The 23,347-nt window shown below is 42.7% G+C and overlaps 1 protein-coding gene across 2 annotated transcripts in view; it reads left to right on the top strand.

Annotated features, from left to right (window-relative positions):
- Positions 1-579: 579 nt before the first annotated feature.
- Positions 580-23,347, top strand: part of agps (alkylglycerone phosphate synthase) — a 184,852-nt gene continuing 162,084 nt past the window's right edge. Inside the window, exons 1-3 of one of the 2 annotated variants that reach the window (XM_063052099.1) lie at positions 580-762; positions 2,129-2,215; positions 2,589-2,631. Coding sequence is in view for 1 of the 2 variants with exons in the window: in XM_063052098.1 (XP_062908168.1) it covers positions 16,569-16,735 (167 nt within the window). In the remaining variant the exon portion in view is untranslated. Of the gene's footprint in view, positions 763-2,128; positions 2,216-2,588; positions 2,632-16,362; positions 16,736-23,347 lie in introns of those variants that run through there. The other variant, XM_063052098.1, reaches the window with a different exon arrangement.

Raw genomic sequence — 23,347 nt, 5'->3', positions numbered from 1 at the left:
ATGTACGTGAAATGGGGAGATGCGTTTAAGAGCAGAGTTGATAGTGGAGGAAGGGAAGCCCCTTTCTTTAAAAAAGGAAGACATCTCCCTTGTCCTAGAACGAAAAGCCTCATCCTGAGAGCAGATGCGGCGGAGACGGAGGAATTGCGAGAAGGGGATGGCATTTTTGCAAGAGACAGGGTGAGAAGAGGAATAGTCCAGATAGCTGTGAGAGTCAGTAGGCTTATAGTAGACATCAGTGGATAAGCTGTCTCCAGAGACAGAGACAGAAAGATCTAGAAAGGGGAGGGAGGTGTCGGAAATGGACCAGGTAAACTTGAGGGCAGGGTGAAAGTTGGAGGCAAAGTTAATAAAGTCAACGAGCTCTGCATGCGTGCAGGAAGCAGCGCCAATACAGTCGTCGATGTAGCGAAGGAAAAGTGGGGGACAGATACCAGAATAGGCACGGAACATAGATTGTCAAATACATTGCGTTTCCCCCGAGTAAGACTACAATGACCATGACGCCTTGCGCGGGCATCAGTGCGCATGCGTTATTTGCGCATGCGTGAATCTGCCGATTATTTCTACAAATCGTTTTTGGCGATTCTGATCGAAGGGGGGTGTTAATCATGACCAGAATATCGGTGATAAGTGGCTAATACACTCAATTTCGTTTCTAAAAGGCTTTATCTGACGAATTTAATATTAAACACACAGCGCATTTTCCTCGCATGAATATAGCGATAAGTCAATTATCAGGGGAGGACAGGAGAGCTTGAAGTAAGTATTGAACGAACTTCCAGTAGAAGCGGCAGAAGCAGGTTCGATCTTATCATTTAAAGAAAAATTGGATAGGTATATGGACAGGAAAGTAATGGAGGGTTATGGGCTGAGTGCAGGTCGGTGGGACGAGGTGAGAGTTGCGTTCGGCACGGACGAGAAGGGCAGAGATGGCCTGTTTCCGTGCTGTAATTGTTATATGGTTATATAAGTCAATAGTATCATAACATTTTAAGTAACATTTGGATATTAAACACAGCGCATATTTTCCCCGTATGAACTTAGCGGTCCCCAACCGGTGGTGGTTGGGGACCGCTGGTCTACTGTCCTCTCCTATCAGATTACCCCTTTCTCCAGCCCTTTCATCTCTTCCAGGTGTTGGCGTGTGGCCAAGTGGTTAAGGCATCGGTCTAGGGATCTGAAGGTCGCTAGTTCGAGCCTCAGATGAGGCAGCGTGTTGTGTCCTTGAACAAGGCACTTAACCACACATTGCTCTGCGACGACACTGGTGCCAAGCTGTATCGGCCCTAGTGCCCTTCCCTTGGACAACATTGGTGGCGTGGAGAGGGGAGACTTTGCAGCATGGGCAACTGCTGGTCTTCCATACAACCTTGCCCAGGCCTGCACCCTGGAAACCTTCCAAAGCGCAAATCCATGGTCTCACGAGACTAAGGGATGCCTATATATTATCTCTCCCACCAATCAACTTCCCAGCTCTTTACTTCTCCTTTTCTCCTGATTACACCTATTACCTGCCACCTTCTACTTCTTCCTCACCCGCCCCCCCCCACATTCTTATTCTGACTTCCCCTTCCTTTCCAGTCCTGATGAAGGATCTCAGTCCAATACGTCAACTGGTCCGCTCAAAACTAGTTGGTCTTCCAGCACAGTGAGCTGTGTGAAAGGGCAATCTGCAGACTGGCTCAGTCCAAGTTGCAGAAGTACAGGCTGAAGGATGCACTGAAGCTCAGTGCAGCCAATACCTAGACTTTGGGGGGGGGGGGGGGGGTGGGGAAGACTACAGTCTAGGGTCCTTCTGCTCTGCACATAGAGGAGTGCTCTTCTGTAGGGAAGGTCCTCAAACAACGAAAGAGACCCACGTGATTGGCTATGGTGTTATTTTTGTTTCTTTAAAAGTTCATATTGCTGAATATAATGACTATAAATGTAAAAGCTTTTTGCACTGCTCCTTCCTTTATTCATATATATTATTATGTATAAAGTCTATCAAGACTTTCCCAAATGTCTCAATCAGCAAAGTAATATGTGTTGAAACCAGTCTTCTTCGGCAGTTGGCATAAGTAGAGAGAAAAAATGGAGTTAACAATTGGTCTTTGAAACAATAATGCTGTTGTTGTTTTCACAGTTGCAGCCTGACTCACTGAGTATTTAATCAAATCCATTGAGAGTACTGCTGCTACTCGAGTCGCACCTAGGTGCCCCGGATATTAAGGTACGTATATGTATTCAATATATGTATACTGTAATCGATTAATTAATTTATTATTATTATTATTTTAATTTTATTTTTTTCTCTACTATATTATGTATTGCATTGAACTGCTGCTGCTAAGTTAGCCAACCACATCACATACCAGTGATAATAAACCTAATTCTGATTCTGAGTATTATCACCATTTTTGCTTTTTTTTAGATTATGAAGACACGTAGTCCTATTTTATTGTCATTTAGTAATGCATGCATTAAGAAACGATACATTATTTCCTCCGGTGTGATATCACAAAACATAGGACAAACCAAGACTAAAAAAACTTTTTATATTAGTTTTCCAAAATCTACATGTTATTTTTGCTTTTCAATTTTAGGTGGTCCCTTGGATTGAGGACAATTTGGATCCACATCACTTCTGTGAGTTTTAAGGTTTCTGTTAGGCAATGAGGCTGATGTTGAATCCACGTTTCCTTATGATTGCAAAGGTGGCTGGCCATTCAGCCCATTGATTCTATGCTAATTTTCAGTAATCCCTTGAGTGTAAATAGTTCTCCCTTGAAAAAGCGTAGAAATAAACTTATTCTATGGAATTCACCATTTTTAAATGTTATTACTAATGAATCCATCTTTGAGTTACAATAAATGCATGGTCATACATTTGTTTCTCATTAAAAAAGGTAAAGAATAACTTAGTTTGTCACAAGTACATTGAAACATGGAGTGGAATGCACCATTCTGCATCAGTGACCAGCCCAGTATAAATATGTGGTGGGGGCAGGCTGCAAGTGTTGCTATGCTTCTGGCTCTAACAAAGCATGTCCACAACTTATTGACCCTTACTAATCCATATGTCGTTTGAATATGGGAGGGAACAGGAGCACCCAACGTAAATTAATGTGATCACGGGGGGAACATACAATCTCTTTATAGACAGTGACGAGAATTGCTGGTGGTATAAAGCATTAGGTTATCTACTATGCTACCCTGCCGGCCCTTCTACTCTACTGTGCTGCTCTCTAATAAAGACCCTGTAGTATCAAATTATCTCTTTTTTTTTACCACAAAAAATAGATTCCATCCAGGCCTCATTATTTTAATCCAACCTCAGTTAACAATCATGGACAGTAGTTCTCGGCTAATAAACAAAAAGACAAATGGCACAATTCTGTATTAAACAGGAGCTTACGTAAATAACTGTTAACAGTCAAACACATGTTCAAACACATAGGCTGAAAAATGTAAAAGAATTTAAAATAAGCTAAGATTTTAATTAAGAAATTTGTTTAAAATCTAATTTTTACAAGGGAACTTTCTATCCAATTTCTTTGCAGATGATCACAGACCACCACACGTTCCATACTTAATATGTGATCAATTGCAGTGCAAAGAAGCACTATTCTTTCACTCTGAAGGCAATCTCAGAAATGCTTTTCAACTGTTAGTATAACTTACCAGAAGATTGGATATATTGGTGGCACAGCAGTTTAACTGTCAGACTAATGAATAACCCATGGATTCGGCTCTTGATTAATAATACATAGACATGAGTTCAAATCTCTTTGGAAGAACCTAACTGCAATTATTTTTTTAAATTTTAAAACACAAATATTAGTAGTGATGGTTTTTGATCCTTGAGTTCCTCATTTGGAAACCAAGTCAGGTGACCTCCTCATTGACAATCCTCCAAGAGGACCACAACCTTGTCATTGGGTTTGGAGGCTTGTGTGCCCCAATGACCCAGAGAGCTATGTTAGCTGGAGTTAGGGCTTTATACTTTGGCTCTTGGTAGGGTCACCCTTGCCAAACAGGTCAAAAGGTAGAGGCCAGAATAAGAATGTCCACCAGTTGTCCAGGTTCGGGGGTTCAGCTCAGGGCTAACAACCCTGACTGGTTTAACAAAACTGTTATGGAAACAGCAATGAAGAATCCTTCTACATCTGAGTCTGACAGTATTCCTGAGTCTCCACCTGGGACTTGCATAACTGACAGTAGTGAAAACTGAGAGGAATCTACTGATATGATGAAGGAAGCCCTGAGCACTGCCAGGGATGGAGGACCTTCATTGCGGCCCTAAATGCCAGCAGCATAACGGGCAGCAGGGCTCGTTGACAATCAACACAGGTACACCTCAAGGATTCCTGCTTATCTCATTGCTCTGCTCTCTCTACACTTGTGACTGTGTGGCTAGCACAGCTTAAATGCCATCTATAAATCTGAACATGACACACTGTTGTTGGTAAAATGTCAGATAGTGATGAGGAGACAAACAAGAATGAGGTACATCCATCATCTGGATGAATGATGTTGCAACAACAATCACACACTCAGTGTCAGCAAGACCAAGGAATTGATTGTGAACTTCAGGAAGCAGAAGTCAGGAGAACACACACCAGTTTTGATTGGTGGAAAGGGTGAGCAGCTTCAAGATGGTCAGTGTCAGTATCTCAGGGGGCCTATCCTGGACTCAACATATGAATACAATCATATAGAAGGCATGGCAGTAACTCAACTTCATTAAGAGCTTGAGGAGATTAATATGTCACCAAGAACTCTTGTAAATCTTCTATATTTGTGTGGTGGAGAGCATTCTGACTGGTTGCATCACAGCCTGGTATGGAGGCTCCAATGCACTGGATCAGAAGAGGCTGCAGAGGGCGGTAGACTCAGGCTACTCTATCATAGGCACAACCTCCCAACCATGGATGACGTCTTCAAGAGGCGGAGCCTTAACTAGGCAGTATCCATCACAAAAGACCCTCACCATCTGGGACATGCCTTTTCTCGATACTGCCATCAAGCTGGAGGTACAGAAGTCCGAAGACCCACACTTGACAATTCAGGAAAAGCCTCTTCACCACTGTTATCATATTTCTGAGCCTCTTGCGATGATCTCTGTGTCATCAATGGGGACGGGAGAAATACCGGAGGATTGGAGGGTTGCAAATATTGTTCCCTTGCTCAAGAAGGGAAGGAGAGATAACCCAGGAAATTATAGACCAGTGAGTCTGACTGCAGTGGTGGGCAAGTTGTTGGAGAAGACCTTGAGAGGCAGGATTTATGAGCATTTGGAGAGACATAATCTGATTAGGGATAGTCAGCCTGGCTTTGTCAGGGGCAGATCGTGCCTTACGAACCTGATTGAATTTTTTGGGGATATAACAAAACACACTGATGAAGCTAGAGCAGTGGATGTAGTGTATACGGATTTCAGTAAGGCACTTGATAAGGCTCATGCAAGGCTCCTTAGGGTTAGGGTTTACTAGGGAGTTAAGAAAGTAAGGTGGCATGGGATCCAAGGAGACCTTGCTTTGTGGATCCAGAATTGGCTTGCCCACAGAAGGCAAAGGGTGGTTGTAGATGGTTGAAATTCTGCATGGAGGTTGGTGACCAGTGGTGTTCCACAGGGATCTGTTCTGACACCCCTCCTCTGTGATTTTTATAAATGACTTGGATGGAGAAGTAGAATTGTGGGATAGTAAGTTTGCTGATGACACAAAGGTTGGAGGTGTTGTGGATAGCCTGGAGGGTTATCAAAGATTACAGCGGGACATCGATAAGATACAGAACTGGGCTGAGAAATGGCAGATGGACTTCAACCCAGATAAGTGTGAAGTGGTTCATTTTGGTAGGTCCAATTTGAGGACAGAATATGATATAAATAGTAAGACTCTAGGCAGTATGGTGGATCTGAGAGATCTTGGGGTCTGTGTTGATCGGACACTCAAAGCTGCTGCGCAGGTTGACAGTGTTGTTGAGGAGGCGTATGGTGTGTTGGCATTCATCAACCATGGGATTGAGTTGAAGAACCGTGAGGTAATGTTACAGCTATATGACCTTGGTCAGACTCCACTTGGAATACTGCGTTCAGTTCTGGTCACCTCACTGCAGGAAGGATGTGGATACTATAGAGAGAATGCAGAGGAGATTTACAAGGATGTTGCCTGGATCGGAAGGCATATCTTATGAGAATGAGTTGAATGTATGTACTTGGCCTTTTCTCCTTGGAGCGGCAGAGGATGAGAGGTGACCTGATAGAGGTGTATAAGATTATGAGGGGCATTGATGGTGTGGATAGCCAGAGGCTTTTTCCCAGGGCTGAAATGGCTAACACGAGTGGGCATAGTTTTAAGGCACTTGGAAATGGGTACCAAGGGGATGTCAGGACATAGCAGTCATAGAGTCCATTCTCATGTACAGATGTGAGACGTGGACACTCACCAAGACTATGCAAAAGTCTCTAGATGGTTGCTATACACGAATGCTCCGGATGGCTCTTGACATGAGTTGGCGACAGCGCATGACGAACATTGAGCTCTATGACGACCCACCGATGCTCACTGCTAAAACTGAGGTGAGAAGACTGCAACTAGCGGGGCACTGTCTATGCTGCCCCGAGCTACCTGCCAGCCTAGTCAGTATATGGAAGCCCAAGTACAGGAGGATGAACGCTGGGCGCCCTCCCAAGACTATGGTCAACACGCTCCTAGAACACAGCGGCGCGGCTAATGTAGATGAACTGAACACACTGATGAGGGAGAGGGAGAAGTGGAGAGTCCGTCATCATGCCCGACGCCAGCCCCCTAGGCCTGAGTTGATGCAGTAGCAGCAGGATGTCAGGGGTAAGTTTTTCACACAGAGTAGTGGATGTGTGGAACGCACTGCCAGCGGCGGTGGTGGAAGCGGATACAATAGGATCTTATAAGAGCCTCTTAGATAGGGTCATGGAGCTTAGAAAAACAGAGGGCTATGTGGTAGGGAAATTCTAGGCATTTTCTAGAGTAGGTTGTGTGGTTGGCATAACATTGTGGGCCGAAGGGCCTGTAACGTGCTGTAAATTTCTATGTTCTATGCTCTGAATAGCCACAAGCCCATGAACACTATATCATTTTCCCTTTTATGCGCCGTTTAATTATTTTGTAATTTATAGTAAATTTATAGTCTTTACACTCTACTGCTACCAGAAAACAACAAGTTTCACATCACATAAGAAACAATGACAATAAACCTGATTCTGATTCTGAAAACAATGGCAGCCATTATTAGTCCACCCATAAGGTAGGCTGGTCTGGAAGGTTGAGTCACTTGGGATCTAGTGCAACACTCTAGTTACAACAGTTTAATCATCCTGCAGTCAACTGGACTTTGTTTTTTGTTCTAATTGTATTCTTCCTTGTCAAATATGTGTACAATTCATGTTTAAGTTATGCTTTCTGGATTAGAGTCCTGTGACTAGTGATGCCATTGATCATTGCTGGGTCCCCCGCTGTTTATCATAAGTATTAATGATTTGGGATGAGAATGTAGATGGTATGGTTAATAAGTTTGTAGATAATGGCAAAAACGTTGAAGTAGTGGACAGTGAAGAAGGTTGTTCAAAGTTACAACAGGGTCCTCATTTAATGGAAAAGTGACCAAAGAGTAGAGAGACGGAATTTCCCTCAAACAAGTGGAAAATGATGAATTTTGAGAAATTAAAACAGGGCAAGATACACATAGTGAACGGTAGGGTCCCGGGGTGTAGAGAAGGATAGAGAAACCTAGAGAATAAATACACAGTTCCATGAAAGTGGCAACACAGGTTAGTCAGGTTGGTGAAGGAGGCAATGGAACACTTGCCTTCATTGGTCAGAACATTGAGTTCAAGAGTTCAAGTGCCATGTTACAGCTATACTAGATGTTGGTGAGTGCATTTCTGGTTGCCATACTAGAGGACCAGAACCTTGTTGTAGGGTTTGGAGGCTTGTGTGCCTCAATGACCTGGAGAGCTACGTTGGCTGGAGTCAGGGCTTTATGTTTTGGCTCTTAGTCATCCATGCCAAACAGGTCAAAGGGTAGAGGACAGAATAAGAGTGGTCCACCACTCCTCTAGGTTAAGGGGTTCAGCTCAGTGCTAGAACAGTAAATGGTAAAATAAAATTGTTACAGAAACAGCAACGAAGAACCATTCTTCATCTGAGTGTGACTGAGATATTGGAGTCAATCCTCAAGGACGAGGTTATGAAATACCTCGAGATGCATGACAAGATAGGCCCAAGCTAGCATGGTTTCATGAAGGGAAGATCCTGTCTCACCAACCTATTGGAATTTTTTGAGGTAATCTCGAATAAGATTGACAAGGGAGAGGCTGTGGATGTTGTGTATTTGGATTTTCAAAAGGCCTTCGATAAGGTGCCGCATATGAGGCTGCTTAATAAGATGAGAGCCCCTGGAATTATAGGAAAGATATTGAAATGGGTGGAGCATTGGCTGATAGGCAGAAAGCAAAAGGTGGGAATAAAGGAATCCTATTCGGTTACTAGTGGTGTTCCGAAGGGGTTGGTGTTGGGGCCGCTTCTTTTTACGATGTATATCGATGATTTGGATTATGGATTAAATAGTTTTGTGGCTAAGCTTGCGGATGACACCAAGATAGGTGGAGAAGCAGGAAATGTTGAAGAAACGGAAAGGTTGCAGAGAGACTTAGCCAGTTTAGGAGAGTGGGCAAAGAAATGGCAGATGAGATACAACGTTGACAAATGTACGGTTGTACATTTCGGAAGAAGAAATAATCGGGCAGATTATTATTTAGATGGGGAGAAAATTCAAAAATCGCAAGTGCAAAGGGACTTGGGGGTCCTCATGCAGGATACCCTAAAGGCTAACCACTAAGTTGGATCAGTGGTAAGGAAAGTGAATGCTATGTTGGCATTCATTTCAAGAGGAATAGTGTATAAGAGTAAGGAGGTGTTGATGAGGCTCTGTGGGGCATTAGTGAGACCTCATTTGGAATACTGTGTGCAGTTTTGGGCCCCCTATCTTAGAAAGGATGTACTGATGTTGGAGAGAGTTCAGAGAAGATTTACGAGGATGATTCCTGGAATGCAGGGGCTAACATATGAGGAGCGTTTGTCAGCTCTTGGATTGTATTCATTAGACTATAGAAGAATGAGAGGGGATCTCATAGAAACATTTTGAATGTTGAAAGGGTTGGACAGAGTAGATGTGGAAAGGTTGTTTCCCTTGGTGGGTGAGTCCAGGACAAGAGGCCATCGTCTTAGAATTAGAGGGTACCCAGTTAAAACAGAGATGAGGAGAAATTTTTTTAGCCAGAGGGTCGTGGATTTGTGGAATTCGTTGCCACATACAGCTGTGGAGGTCCGATCGTTGAGGGTGTTTAAGGAGGAGATTGACAGGTATCTAATTAGTCAGGGTATCAAGGGATATGGGGAAAAAGCCGGAAATTGGAACTAGATGGGCGAATAGTTTAGCTCATGGGAGAGCTGCGGAGCAGACTCGATGGGCCGAATGGCCTACTTCTGCTCCTTGGTCTTGTGATATTCCTGAGTCTCCATCCGGGACTTGCATGACTGACAGTACTGAAAACCAAGAGGAAGCTGCTGACATGATGAAGGAAGCCCTGAACACCAGCAGAGATGGAGGACCTTCACTGCTGCCCTAAACGCCAACAGTATAACAGGCAGTAAGTAAGTGATACGATAGGAACAACCTGATTACAGAAAAGATTTATGAGGATGCTTGCAGGATTGGAGTGCTTGAGTTATAAGGAGAGACTGAATTGGTTAGGAATGGTTTCCCTGAAGCAAAGAAGGCTGAGAGTTGACCTTATAGAGATTTATAAAATCATGAGGGGCCTTGATAAGGTAAATCGTCAACAGCCTTTTTTCCACGTAGGGGAGTCCAAAATAAGGAAGTAGAGGTTTAAATTGAGGGGTGTTTTTCACACAGAATGTAGTAGTTATATAGAACGAGCAGCCAGTAGATGGTAGAGGCGGGTACAATTGCAACGATCCAAATACATTTAGACAGATATAAGGAGAGAAAAGGTTTAGAGGGATATGAGCCAAATGCAGGCAAATGGGACCAATTTAGGTGGGAATATCAGTTGCCATGGATGATTTGGGCTGAAGGGTCTGATTCTACCCTGTATAACTCTAACAATGATGTTATTATAAAAAACTGGAGTGCTCTGTCACTAATGCAGTCACTGCAGGTCAACCTCTTTTTATGCCCCATCCAAAATTTCCCTTAAACTGTTCCACTTCTCCTTTTCAAAATGTCTGCATTAACCATTTCAAAGTATGTGATCAAACTTGTATTCCTGTCTTAACTGATCAATATGGTAAGGAAAAGGGCCAAAATGAACCTGTCTTTATAATTGCTTAGAATTCTTGTAGGTGATCAGACATTATCTATTAATGAGTGCAGGAGATGGGTCTGAGCTTACAGTCAGCTACTCCACTGTGGCCGCTGACTGGCAGGTTCCTGATTTTAAGGTCACATACGCCCGCTTGCCACCTCCACATGTGTTATTTTTTCCTGGAACCTCTGACTGAGGTTCCATTAATTGCTCCAAGGTCAAGAATGACTGACCATTTTTCGTACTATTAAAAGCAAATATAATTTTTAGCTGGTCTATTCACACTATGTATACTGACTGCTCTGGATAATGCAAAGTGCTACTAGTCATGGCATAGCTAATTGTCACTGCTCCAAAGGGTGGTCTGAAACTGTCAGAAGACAGCTCAGCTGATATATTAAAGGTGGTGGTTCTCTAGAAGTGTTCAATTCTTGAGTACTCTCAAAGACATTGGGGACAGGGCAAGTTCTATGTCACAAGCTTAAGTGCTAAATATGTTGTTTATATTGTTTTAAATTTGTCAAGCATAAATGTAATCTGGCTCCAAATGCTCCCATATCCAGATTAGGTGGATGTGTTTTTGGTGCTGATGTGAAATCCACTTCTCATCATTCATTCATTCATTATGTGCCATGTCATATGATATTGGCGATCATGGTATTTTCATGGCCATGATTGTTCTTGACAAGTTTTTCGACAGAAATAGTTTGCCATTGCCTTTTTCTGGGCAGTGCCTTACAAGATGGGCGACCCCAGACATTTTCAATACTCTTTAGAGATTGTCTGCCTAGCGTCAGTGGTTGCATAATCAGGGCTTGTGATATGCACCAGCTGCTGATAGGACGATCCACCATCTGCCCAACAGTGACCCACAGGCTAATGGAGAGGAGGATTACTCTACATCTCGTTTGGTGGAAATGTATCTCCACCCCACCACTTCTCATAGCCAGAGACTTAATTAATATTTCTGTTATGATGAAAGGTCAATGAACTGAAACGTTAACATTTGTTTCTCTCCCCGCTCACTGTCACTGTCGTCTTTGCAAATTGTTTAAATTTTGCTTCAAATTTAACATGCAGCAAGGGTTTTTCAGGGAAGAGGAGGCAAATTTAAGCTGCAGTTCCAATTACTTATGCATGTTGTAACATATGAATAAAAACTCACAAAATGGTTCAATTTCTTCTGGTAACTGTTTCTATGGATAGGATGTTTTATCAACAATAGAGACTGTCAAAATAACAACAAAAGATTAATTGGGTAAGTTTGTTTGCACATTACAGAAAGAATTCTATTATCATGTAGCCATGGCAGCATGGAATCCAGACCTTCAACTTGCAACCTCAAACTCTGTCCATGCTAATCCCATTGTCTTCCTGCATCCCCATCATCTCAACCTCCAGCCCCTAATTTTCCTGCCATTTATAAATAGGAGCAATTTATAATAACCTTCCAACCAGCGAAGAGCACCCAGGGAAAACCAACAGGATCACAGGAACATGTATCCTCCGGACAGACAATAGTCAAGGTCAGGTGATCAAGCAGTACTAATTATTGTGCCACAGTTTAGCCCTGTTTTATGAATATCCTTCATGATGCCAATAATCTGTGATCGGTGTAGCACTTACAATGAAGGGAGCTACACAGAAGGGAGAGGTGCTCAGATGGGCCAAAGTAGCAGAAGGGATTACACATATCACAAGTTTTATAGACAGGGGATCTGTATTCTCAGAAGTGCAATTGCCATATCAAGTAGTAGAAAATACCTACAACCTTATTTATTTGACTATTAATCCAGTTACTGTAGCCACATGGGTAAATTAGGGCCGTTACTTGCAACAAACTCTACCCGACTGCACATCACTAATGGATTGTTTACCAGCAGATAATTATGTAAATTTCCCTTGATGGTGATATCTGGAATGAGTAGACTGTTTAATCATCTCTCCGTTTAGACTACCACACAGCTAGGCTGCTGTCAACTGCATATATGGACATCATACTGTAAATGACCACAGCAACCAGTAATTTAATAGTTAAAAAGGGATTACGTTTATCAGTGGTTGTATGTCTATCCCTTAGCATAAGAAATTACAGGGAGACACAGAGAACTACCAATACTTCAATCTAACTTTAAAAAGAGGGAAAATATTGGAAGTAGACAATAAAACGATTGAGCAGGGTCTACATGGATATGAAAGTGGAGTCTCGTTTGATTAATTTATACAGCCCAGTCCATCACAGGTAAAACCCTCCCACGTTTAGGAAGAACTACATCATGCAGTGGGACCCCTACCACCCAGACCATGGTCTCTTCTCACTGCTACCATCAGGAAGAAGGTACAGGAGCCTCAGGACTCACAACTCCAAGTTCAGAAACAGTTATTACCCCTCAATCATCAGGCTCCAAACTGGGGGAAGGTGGGAGAGGGAATAACTTCACTCAACCTCACTTGCCCCACCACTGAACTGTTCCCACAACCTTACTTTTAAGGACTCTTCATCTCACATTCTCAATATTTATTGCTTTACTTATTTCTATTTTTCCTTTCTTTTTGTATTTGCACAGTTTGTTGTCTTTTGCACAACAGTTATCTGCCCTGTTGGTGCAGTCTTTCATTGATCTTTAATGGTTATTGGATTTATTGAGTATGCCTGCAAGAAAATGAATCTCAAGTTTGTGGTAACATATATGTATTTTGATAGGAAATTTACTTTGAACTTTATTGGAGTTCTTTGAAGGTGGATTGAGGAGAGTTGATGTGAGAGAAGAACAATGGTTTAGGAATATTCATACGTTCATAAGGCTTTCGATAAGATCCCACACAAGAGAAAAAGGTATGAGGATATGAAATAAGAAGTAAAATATTAGTGGGTACTGAAAGTTGTTTAACATTTAGGTCCTTTTCAGGTTGCTGACTCTGACAAATAGGGTCTTCAAGGGATATGGATGAACCAACTGAAAAATGTGGGGTTATTCACTTTCACTGGAAAACAAATACTGAGTCCCTAACTATGTGGTAGGAGAATGGTGGGAGTTGCTGATATTCAATGGGGATGTGCCATGTGGGCATGCCCTCTTCTCTCTGCTGCCATCAGGATGGAGGTACAGGAGCCTCAGGTCCTACACCACCAGGTTCAGGAACAGTTATTACCCTTCAATTATCAAAATTCTGAGCCAGTGTGGATAACTTCACTCATCTCAACTTTGAACTGATTCCACAACCTATGGACTCTAAAACTCATGCTCTCAATATTTCTTTTTTGCACAGTTTGTCTTCTTTTGCACATTAATTTGCCAGATTTGGTTCATAGTTTTCAACTGATGTCATCATATTTCTTTGTTCTAATGTGAATGCCTGTAAGGAAATGAATGTCAAGGTAGTATATGGTGATATATACAGTTGAAGTCAGAAGTTTACATACACCTGGGTTGAAGTCATTAAAACTCATTGTTTAACCACTCCACAGATTTCATATTAGCAAACCATAGTTTTGGCAAGACATTGAGGACATCTACTTTATGCATGACACAAGTAATTTTTCCAACAATTGTTTACAGACCAATTATTTAACTTTTAATTGACTATATCACAAATCCAGTGGGTCAGAAGTTTACAAATAAGATCAAAAGAAATCAGCCAAGACCTCAGAAAAAAAAATTGTGGACCTCCACAAGTCTGGTTCATCCTTGGGAGCTATTTCCAAACGCCTGAAGGTACCACGTTCATCTGTACAAACAATAGTATGCAAGTATAAACACCATGGGACCACGCAGCCATCATACCGCTCAGGAAGGAGACGCATTTACTTTGGCGCGAAAAGTGCAAATCAATCCCAGAACAACAGCAAAGGACCTTGTGAAGATGCTGGAGGAAACAGGTAGACAGGTATCTATATCCACAGTAAAATGACTCCAATATCGACATAACCTGAAAGGCTGCTCAGCAAGGAAGAAGCCACTGCTTCAAAACCGCCATTAAAAAGCCAGACTACAGTTTGCAAGTGCACATGGGGACAAAGATCATACTTTTTGGAGAAACGTCCTCTGGTCTGATGAAACAAAAATTAAACTGTTTGGCCATAATGACCATCGTTATGTTTGGAGGAAAAAGGGTGAGGCTTGCAAGCCGAAGAACACCATCCCAACCGTGAAGCATGGGGGTGCTTTGCTGCAGGAGGGACTGGCGCACTTCACAAAATAGATGGCATCATGAGGAAGGAAAATTATGTGGATATATTGAAGCGACCTCAAGACATCAGCCAGGACGTTAAAGCTCAGTCGCAAATGGGTCTTCCAAATGGACAATACCCCAAGCATACCTCTAAAGGTGTGGCAGAATTGCTTAAAGACAACAAAGTCAAGGTATTGGAGTGGCCATCACAAAGCCCTGACCTCAATCTGATAGAAAATGGGCAGAACTGAAAAAGCGTGTGCGATCAAGGAGGCCTACAAACCTGACTCAGTTACACCAGTTCTGTCTGGAGGAATGGAACAAATTTCCAGCAACTTATTGTGAGAAGCTTGTGGAAGGCTACCCAAAATGTTTGACCCAGGTTAAACAATTTAAAGGCAATGCTACCAAATACTAACAAAGTGTATGTAAACTTCTAACCCACTGGGAAAGTGATGGAAGAAATAAAAGCCGAAATAAATCATTCTCTCTACTATTATTCTGACATTTCACATTCTTAAAATAGTGATCCTAACTGACCTAAGACAGGGTATGTTTTCTAGGATTAAATGTCAGGAATTGTGAAAAACTGAGTTTAAATGTATTTGGCTAAGGTGTATGTAAACTTCTGACTTCAACTGTAGGTACTTTGATAATAAATTTAATTTGAACTTTTTGAGAGGAAAGGAACAGAGTTAATGATTGATGATGGGTCAATGAAGACATGGTGTCTGGGCGGCAAGGTACAGTAGCAGTTAGCGCGTCCCTTTACAGGGCTAGTGATCCGGGTTCAATTCCCGCCACTAAGGAGTTTATACATTCTCCCCGTGACTGCGTGGGTTTCCTCTGGATGCTCTCGTTTCCTCCCACATTCCAAAGATGCATTGGTAAATTGCTCTGTGATTAGGCTAGTGTTAAGTAGGAGGGTTGATAGGAGCCCATGGGGCCGGAAGGGTCTGTTCCATGCTGTATCTCTATATCAAATCAAATAAAAATAAAATAAATGCCGTATGGTTTTAGAATTAAATAGGGCTTTGGTGAGATCCTATCTGGAGTATTATATACATTTCTGGACCTCCTACATACAGCAAGGGTGTATTGCTCTAGGAGGGGAGTCCTGAGGATTCACAAGATAAACTTTGAGGATTGAAGCTCTGTTGTATGATAAGATTGTATAGAATAGACCTCTACAGTACTGAGGAGTGGCACCCTTGCCACATACAAAGTTCGCTGAGAGCTTGACAGAAGCTGAGAGACATTTCTCCTGGCCAAGGAGTGTCAAGCTTGATGGTCAGTCTCAGAACAAGGCTCAAGTTACTTAGAACTGAATTGAGGAGACAATACTTCACTGAAATGATGCCAAAACTGCGATTTTCACTCCAGAAAATCCTGAAGGCTTAATTTCAAAACTTAAATTAATAGATTTATGGATATGAATGGACAAAGAGATGTGAAAACATTGTAGGAAAGTAGCTTTTCTGGCCAGAGATACACAGTGATTTTGTTCTGAAGCAGATTTCAGGGCCAAGTGGACCTCTTGAAGCACTTTACGGGGGGTGGGGCAGGAGACAGCTACTGACTGCCGAGGCAGGGGCGGGAACACTGACTGACGGCTGAGGCAGTGCCTGACAGCGGGGGCAGGGACAGGGCAGTGACTGACGGCGGGGGCGGGGGCAGCGGCAGCGATAGGGATAGGGGTAATGACTGACGGCCGAAACAAGAGGCAGGGACAGGAGCAATGACTGACGGCGGAGGCGGGGGCAGAGATTGATTGCAGGGGTAGTGGTAGTGACTGAGGGCGGAGACGAGGGGTTAGAATAGGGGTAGTGACTGGCGGCCGAGACGAGTGGAAGGGACAGGAGCGGTGACTGACGGCTGTGGTAGGGACAGGGGGCAGTTCTGGCCACCAAGGTGGGAGGCTGCCAACCCCGGCTACTTCCCCTCCCACCTGTGGCTGCGGAGCGGCCGCGAAGGCTGTTGGGAGCGCAGGTTCCTTCCAGTTCACCTCTGACCCCGTCTCGTTGCACAGCCACAACACGGAAGAATGGCGTCAGAGCAGCGCGCTCGTCAACGGCTGCGGGTGGTGGCGGGGCACCTGCGGAGGCCCGAGCACGGGGCCGGGGCCGGGCCCGTGGTCAGCCAGTGCCGAGCCGTCGAGGCAGGGGCTGTCGACGGCCCTGCCAAGGCAGCGGGCAGCATCCCCAGACGGAGGTGGGTGGCGAGGCGGCGGTTTGAATGGGTGCGGCGGGACCGAGGACGGATGGGGATGACCGGCATGATTCTGGCCCTGTTGTGAGGGGACGATCAGTGGGTGTATGCAGAGTTTGCACTCCGGCTCAGAATGGATGGCTGGGTTTCAGTGACACATCTAAATAATAAATATACAATGTGCTTTGCCGCTGCTCTCTGCAGAGGCTTTACAAGTATCTGAGATCAGTAGTAGGAATACCTGGACCGATCGGAGTGCTTGTGTGATTTCTTGGTTAATTTGTTGTAATGCATAGAAGTTTTTAATACACTTATCTGTTAAAGTGTACAAGTCAGTAGTTTTTGCATTGCATTCATTGGAACGTAACAGTTCTATTCCAGTGAGTGCTGTATTTTAATGATAGGGTGAGGTGATTGGTGGTCCGATGTTTCCCCAGCCTACGTAACTTTTTTTTCGACATCACGCCGTGACATCCAGTGGTACATTCTCTTTGGCTACTTTGTTTTCTTTAAAACAGTAGTGCTCTGTATACTGGTTTAATGCAGTTAACTATTGCAATTAACCAGTCTCGCTAATGGAAAGTGGCACACGACTTTTCTGAAACGTACATTTAATTACTGCAAAGATTTAACAAGGAGCTTTTTTTTCTGATTTAAATAAGATAATTATTAAATTCGAAGAATATAAGTAATACCTAAAGTGCCTTGTGATTTTTTTTTCATTGCATCGTCATTCATAACTGGTTTTAATAAGAAAAACAGTTATCTGGAGCCTGTTCTACTCATCACCATTTTTATGCCTGGTCCTGTACTTCAAGTTTACTTGCCTTTCTTGTCTTCATTTTCAATTGTGGGTATATAGGAGTAATAATAAAATAAACATTAGTAAGTTTGGAAGGAACTTGAACATATGAATTAAGTGCAACAGTAGGTCATGAACCTATTCCGCCACTGCATAAGATCATGGGTGAGCTCATGGTAATCTTAACCTGCATTCTTGTTTACTGCAGACCCACTCACTCTCTTTATTCTCTCTCAATTATTTGTCTACCTCTGCCTTAAAAATATTAACAGATTTTGATTTTTTTTCCTCTTTGAGGAAGAGAGTTTCAAAAACAGCCCTTTTAGAGAGTCTTCAGTAAGTGACTCCAAGTTCTATATTCTCCCACAAGGGGAAATATCGTCTCTATCCTCTTAAAACTGTTCAGGTAGCATTTAATGTTTTAATCAAGTAATCTGTCTCTTCTGTAAAATTCAGTCAACACATGTATCACCAGTCCATTTTCCCAATAAGGCAAATTATTCATTCCAGGTGTTGGTCAAGTCAGAATAAGGTTTATTATCAGTGAAATACTGTATGTCTTGAAAGTTGTTTTGTGGTAGCAGTACAGTGCAATACATAAGAAATTACTATAAATCACAATAATATATAGAAAGTGCAAAAAGAGAGCATTGTAGTGAAGTAGTGTTCATGGGTTCATGAATCATTCCGAAGTCTGACAGTGTTGGCGAAGAAGCTGTTCCTAAATTGTTCAGTGTGTATCTTCAGCTCCTGTACCTCGTCCCTCATGGTAATAATGAGAAGAGGGCATATCCTGGGTGTTGAGGGCCCCTTTTGATGGTTGCTCCCTTGTGATGTTGCCTATTGAAGATGTGCTCGATGATGGGAGTTCTCTGACAGTGAGTTTAGTGCCCGTGATGGAGCCAGCTGAGTCCACAAACAAATGCTCTGCAGCATTTTCCGATCCTGTGCATTAGGTCCTCCGTGCCTTCAGTGGTGCAACTGTCTGAACTGCTGTTTGGTAAGAAGAGCAGTGCTCACAGAATTTCAAAGTTCAAGTTTATTGTCATCCAACCGTGTAGATGTATATCCCTGAATGAAACAGCGTTCCTCTGGACCAATTTGCACAACACAGTACATATAACTCTCACAGCACATAAGTAATACTACCACTAATAAATTAACAAATAATAAGATGCATTTATAACACATGTTTAAAAAGTAAACTGTATAATGTAACTGGCGCTTCAGAAGTGATGAGACCGGGGTGTGGCAGAGAGTTCAGTAGACTCATGTCCTGGAGTAAGTAGTTGTTTCCCATCGTAACAACCCTTGTCCTAATGTTACGGTACCTCCTGCCTAATTGGGGGGGGGGGGGTGTCAAAGAGATTGTTAGGTGGATAAGAGGGATCATTGACAATGCTAAGGGCCTTGCGTATACAGCACTCCTGACAAGTATCTTGGAAAGGTTGAAAATAAACCCCAAAGATCCTCTCAACAGTCCTTGCAATCCTTTCCAGTGACTTGCGGTCAGATGCCTTGCAATTCCCATATCAGGTGGTGATGCAGCTGGTCAGAACGCCCTTTCTGGTGCTCCTGTAAAAATTAGTTAGAATGGGGGGGTTGTTGGGGGAACTTTGCTTGTCTCAATCTCCTCGGGAAGTGGAAGCACTGCAGTGCTCTCTTGTAAAGAGGTAGCGTTGAGGGACCAGGTGAGATTGTCTGTTAGGTGCATTCCCAGAAACTTGGTGTTCTAACTCTTTCCACCAAGGAGCTATTTATGTGCAGTGAGGAGACGTTAGCCTGCACCTTCCTAACGTGCACAATCATCTCTTTAATCTTGTCCACGTTGAGACTCAAGTTGTGCTGAAACCATTCTACAAGCTGCTCTACCTCCTCTCTGCGTTGTCCCGTCGTCATTGTTGATAAGGCCGACGACTGTTGTGTCATCAGCGAATTTGATGATTTGGTTTGAACTGGATCTGGCAGTGCAGTCATGCATCAGCGGTGTGAACAGCAGCAGGCTGAGCATGCAGCCCTTGGGGGGAGGGGGGCTTCAGTGCTCAGTGTGATGGAACTAGAGATGTTGCTGCCGACACAGACTGGATTTCTATCAAGAAGGCTTGGATGCAGTTACAGAGAGAGGTATTGAGACCCGACAAGGACAGTTTACCCACCAGCTTCTGAGGGCTGATTATATCAAACACCAAGCTGAAGTCAATAAACAGCATCCTGCCCTATGAGGCACCGTTTTTCAGGTGGGACAGAACGGAGTGGAGTGCAGAGGGTATGGAATCATCAGTGGACGGATATGAATAATAAGCGAAGTGGAAAGGATTCAATGTGCCAGAAAATATGGTCTTGGCAATGCACTATATACATAAAGTATAGCTTCTTCATTTTTGTATACAATTACTCTCGCAAAAAGCACAGCATTCTGTTGGCTTTCCTAATTACTTGCAGCACCCATGAACTTGCCCTCTGAATTGTGCACCAGGGCAGAACGATCCCTCTGCATCATGGAGTTCTGCAATCTCTCACCGTTTAGGTTATTTTCCCAATCAAATTGACGATTTTGTATTTTCCCAATAGTTTGTGGTGGTGCTTTCTGAATCCTGAAACAATATCTCTCTTTGTTTTAATGTGAGCTGAGGTCCATCTACCAGCTGAAAAAGTTAACTATTGCTTCTGATTACTTCATGTTAGGTAAACAGGAGTTAAATGGTGAAGCATGATGTTTCCACAAAAGAGAATATGTGGCAGTGCTTACATCATGTATAGATTATCACTTAATAAAATAATCAACATACAGTATTAATTTCAAATTTGAGATTTGGTATTTCTTGATGGCTATTCATGGGGTTATGTTTCATCCTTTAATGAAAGGTAACTTAGATAAAGTTTTGATTAAATGGTTAACTCAGCTTTTCACCATTGATTCTATTATTGAAAGAAGAACAACAGTTTATAACAATAATGATTGGAAGTCAATGAAAACAACACTTTAGTTATTTGCAAAACACTGTACACATTAGAAGGCAGTGTAACCTAACCAATGTTCAGCTGACAGATTGTCTCCTTGAGAGCTGAGCTCCATTTATATTCTGCTAAAGTTGGACCAGTTTTAAAGGTTTAAAATTGCCTGAATGATTTTGTCAGAAATAATGGTGATTTAATTTTAAATTATACCTTGTGCTGTACAGTATAAACTCTATTTTTGCTAGTTAATTGGCACAATATGCACTCAGTAGCCACTTTATTAGGTACACCATTACACCTACCTGTTAATCCAAATATTCAATCAGCCCATCATTGGCAGCCACTCAATGCATAAAAGTGGTTCAGTTGTGTTCAGGCCAAACATCAGAATGGGGAAAAATATGATCTAAGGAACTTCGACTGTGGAATGATTGATGATGTCAGATGGGATGGTTTGAGTATCTCAGAAGCTGCTGATCTGGGATTTTCACACACAACAGTCTCTAGAGCTTACAGAGAATGATGTGAGAAAGTAAAACACATCCGGTGAGTGGCAGTTCTGTAGGTGAAATCACCTTGTTGATAAGAGAAGTCAAAGAAGAACGGCTAAATTTGTTCAAGCCAACAGGAAGGCAATGGTACTCAAATAACCACACGTTTCAACAGTGGTGTGCAGAAGAGCATCCCTGAACACGCAGCACATTGAACCTTAAAGTGGATGGGCTACAGCAACAGAAAACCACAAACATACACTCAGTTGCCACTTTTTTTGTACTTCCTTTAATTAAGTGACCACTGATTGTATATTTCCATGCACTGGCTGGGTTGTTGTTTTCCTAACCTGCTCGTCTTACTCTTCAGTATGTACCGTTCAAGACAAAGTATTAAGACCATAAGATATAGGGGTAGAAGTAGGTCGTTTGGCCTATGGAGTCTGCTCTGCCATTCAATCATGGGCTGATCTAATTCTTCCGGTCATCCCCGCTCCCCTGCTTTCACCCCATACCCTTTGATGCCCTGGCTAATCAAAAACCTATCTATCTCTGCCCCAAATGCACCAATGATTTGGCCTCCACAGCTGCTCGTGGCAACAAATTCGACAGATTTACCACCCTCTGACTAAAATAATTTCTCCGCATCTCTGTTCTAAATGGACGTCCTTCAATCCTGAAGACGTGCCCTCTTGTCCTAGAATCATCTACCATGGGAAATAACTTTGCCATTTCTAATCTGTTCAGGTCTTTTAACATTGGGAATGTTTCTATGAGATCCACCCCCTCATTCTCCTGAACTCCAGGGAATACAGCCCAAGAGTTGTCAGACGTTCCTCATATGGTAACTCATTCATTCCTGGAATCATTCTCGTGAACTTTCTGTGAACCCTCTCCAGTGTCATATATCCTTTCCAAAATAAGGAGCCCAAAACTGCACACAGTACTCCAAGTGTGGTCTCACGAGTGTCTTATAGAGCCTCATCATCAAATCCCTGCTCTTCATTTCTAGAGGTATAGAATGTAATGCCAACATTGCATTTGCCTTCTGCACCAACTCAACCAACTCAACCTGGAGGTTAACTTTTAGGGTATCATGCACAAGGACTCCCAAGTCCCTTTGCATCGCTGCATTTTGAATTCTCTCCCCATCTAAATAATAGTCTGCCCATTTATTTGTTCCATCATAGTGCATGACCATACACTTTCCAACATTGTATTTCATTTGCCACTTTGCCCATTCCCCTAAACTAAGTCTCTTTGTAGGCTCTCTGTTTCCTCAACACTACCCAGTTCTCCACCTATCTTTGTATCATCGGCAAATTTAGCCACATATCCATTAATCCTGTAGTCCAAATCATTGACGTAAGTCATAAAAAGCAGCAGTCCCAACACTAACCCCTGTGGAACTCCACTGGTAACTGGCAGCCAGCCAGAATAGGATCCCTTTATTCCCACTCACTGTTTTCTGCCGATCAGCCAGTGCTCCATCCATGCTAGTAACTTCCCTATAATTCCATGGGCTCTTATCTTGCTAAGCAGCCTCATGTGCCTTCTAAAAATCCAAGTACACCACATCTACTGCATCTTGTTTGTCTACCCTGCTTGTAATTTCCTCAAAAAATTGCAGTAGGTTAGTCAGGCAGGATATTCCTTTCAGGAAACCATGCTGGTTTTGGCCTATCTTGTCACGTGCCTCCAGGTACTCCGTAATCTCAACCCTAACGATGGATTCCAAAAACTTCCCAACCACTCATGTCACACTAACAGGTCTAAAGTTTCCTTTCTGCTGCCTCCCACCTTTCTTAAATAGCGGAGTAACATTTGCAATTTTCCAGTCATCCGGTACAATGCCAGAATCTATTGATTCTTGAAAGATCATTGTTAATGCCTCCACAATCTCTCCAGCTCCTTCCTTCAGAACCCGAGGGTGCATTCCATCAGGTCCAGGAGATTTATCCACCCTGAGACCATTAAGCTCCCTGAATACCTTCACAGTCGTAATTTTCACTGCACATATTTCACTTCCCTGACACTCTTGAATGTCCAGTATAGTGCAGATGTCTTCCATTGTGAAGACTGATGTAAAATATGCATTCAATTCCTCTGCCATCTCTGCATCTCTCATTACAATATCACCAGTTATTTTCTGTTGGTCCACTGTCTTTTAACTTTTATATACTTAAAAAAGTTTTTGGTATCTTCGATATTAATTGCCAGCTTCCTTTCATAATTCATCTTTTCCTTCTGAGTGACCTTCTTAGTTTTCTTCTGCAAGTTTTTAAAAGCTTCCCAATCCTCTATATTGCCACTAGCTTTGGCTTCCTTGTATGCCATCTCTTTTGCTTTTACTTTGGCTCTGAC

Source organism: Mobula hypostoma, chromosome 6 (assembly GCF_963921235.1).
Source record: "Mobula hypostoma chromosome 6, sMobHyp1.1, whole genome shotgun sequence".
NCBI lineage: Eukaryota > Metazoa > Chordata > Chondrichthyes > Myliobatiformes > Myliobatidae > Mobula > Mobula hypostoma.
This window is presented reverse-complemented; position numbering and strand designations above follow the sequence as displayed.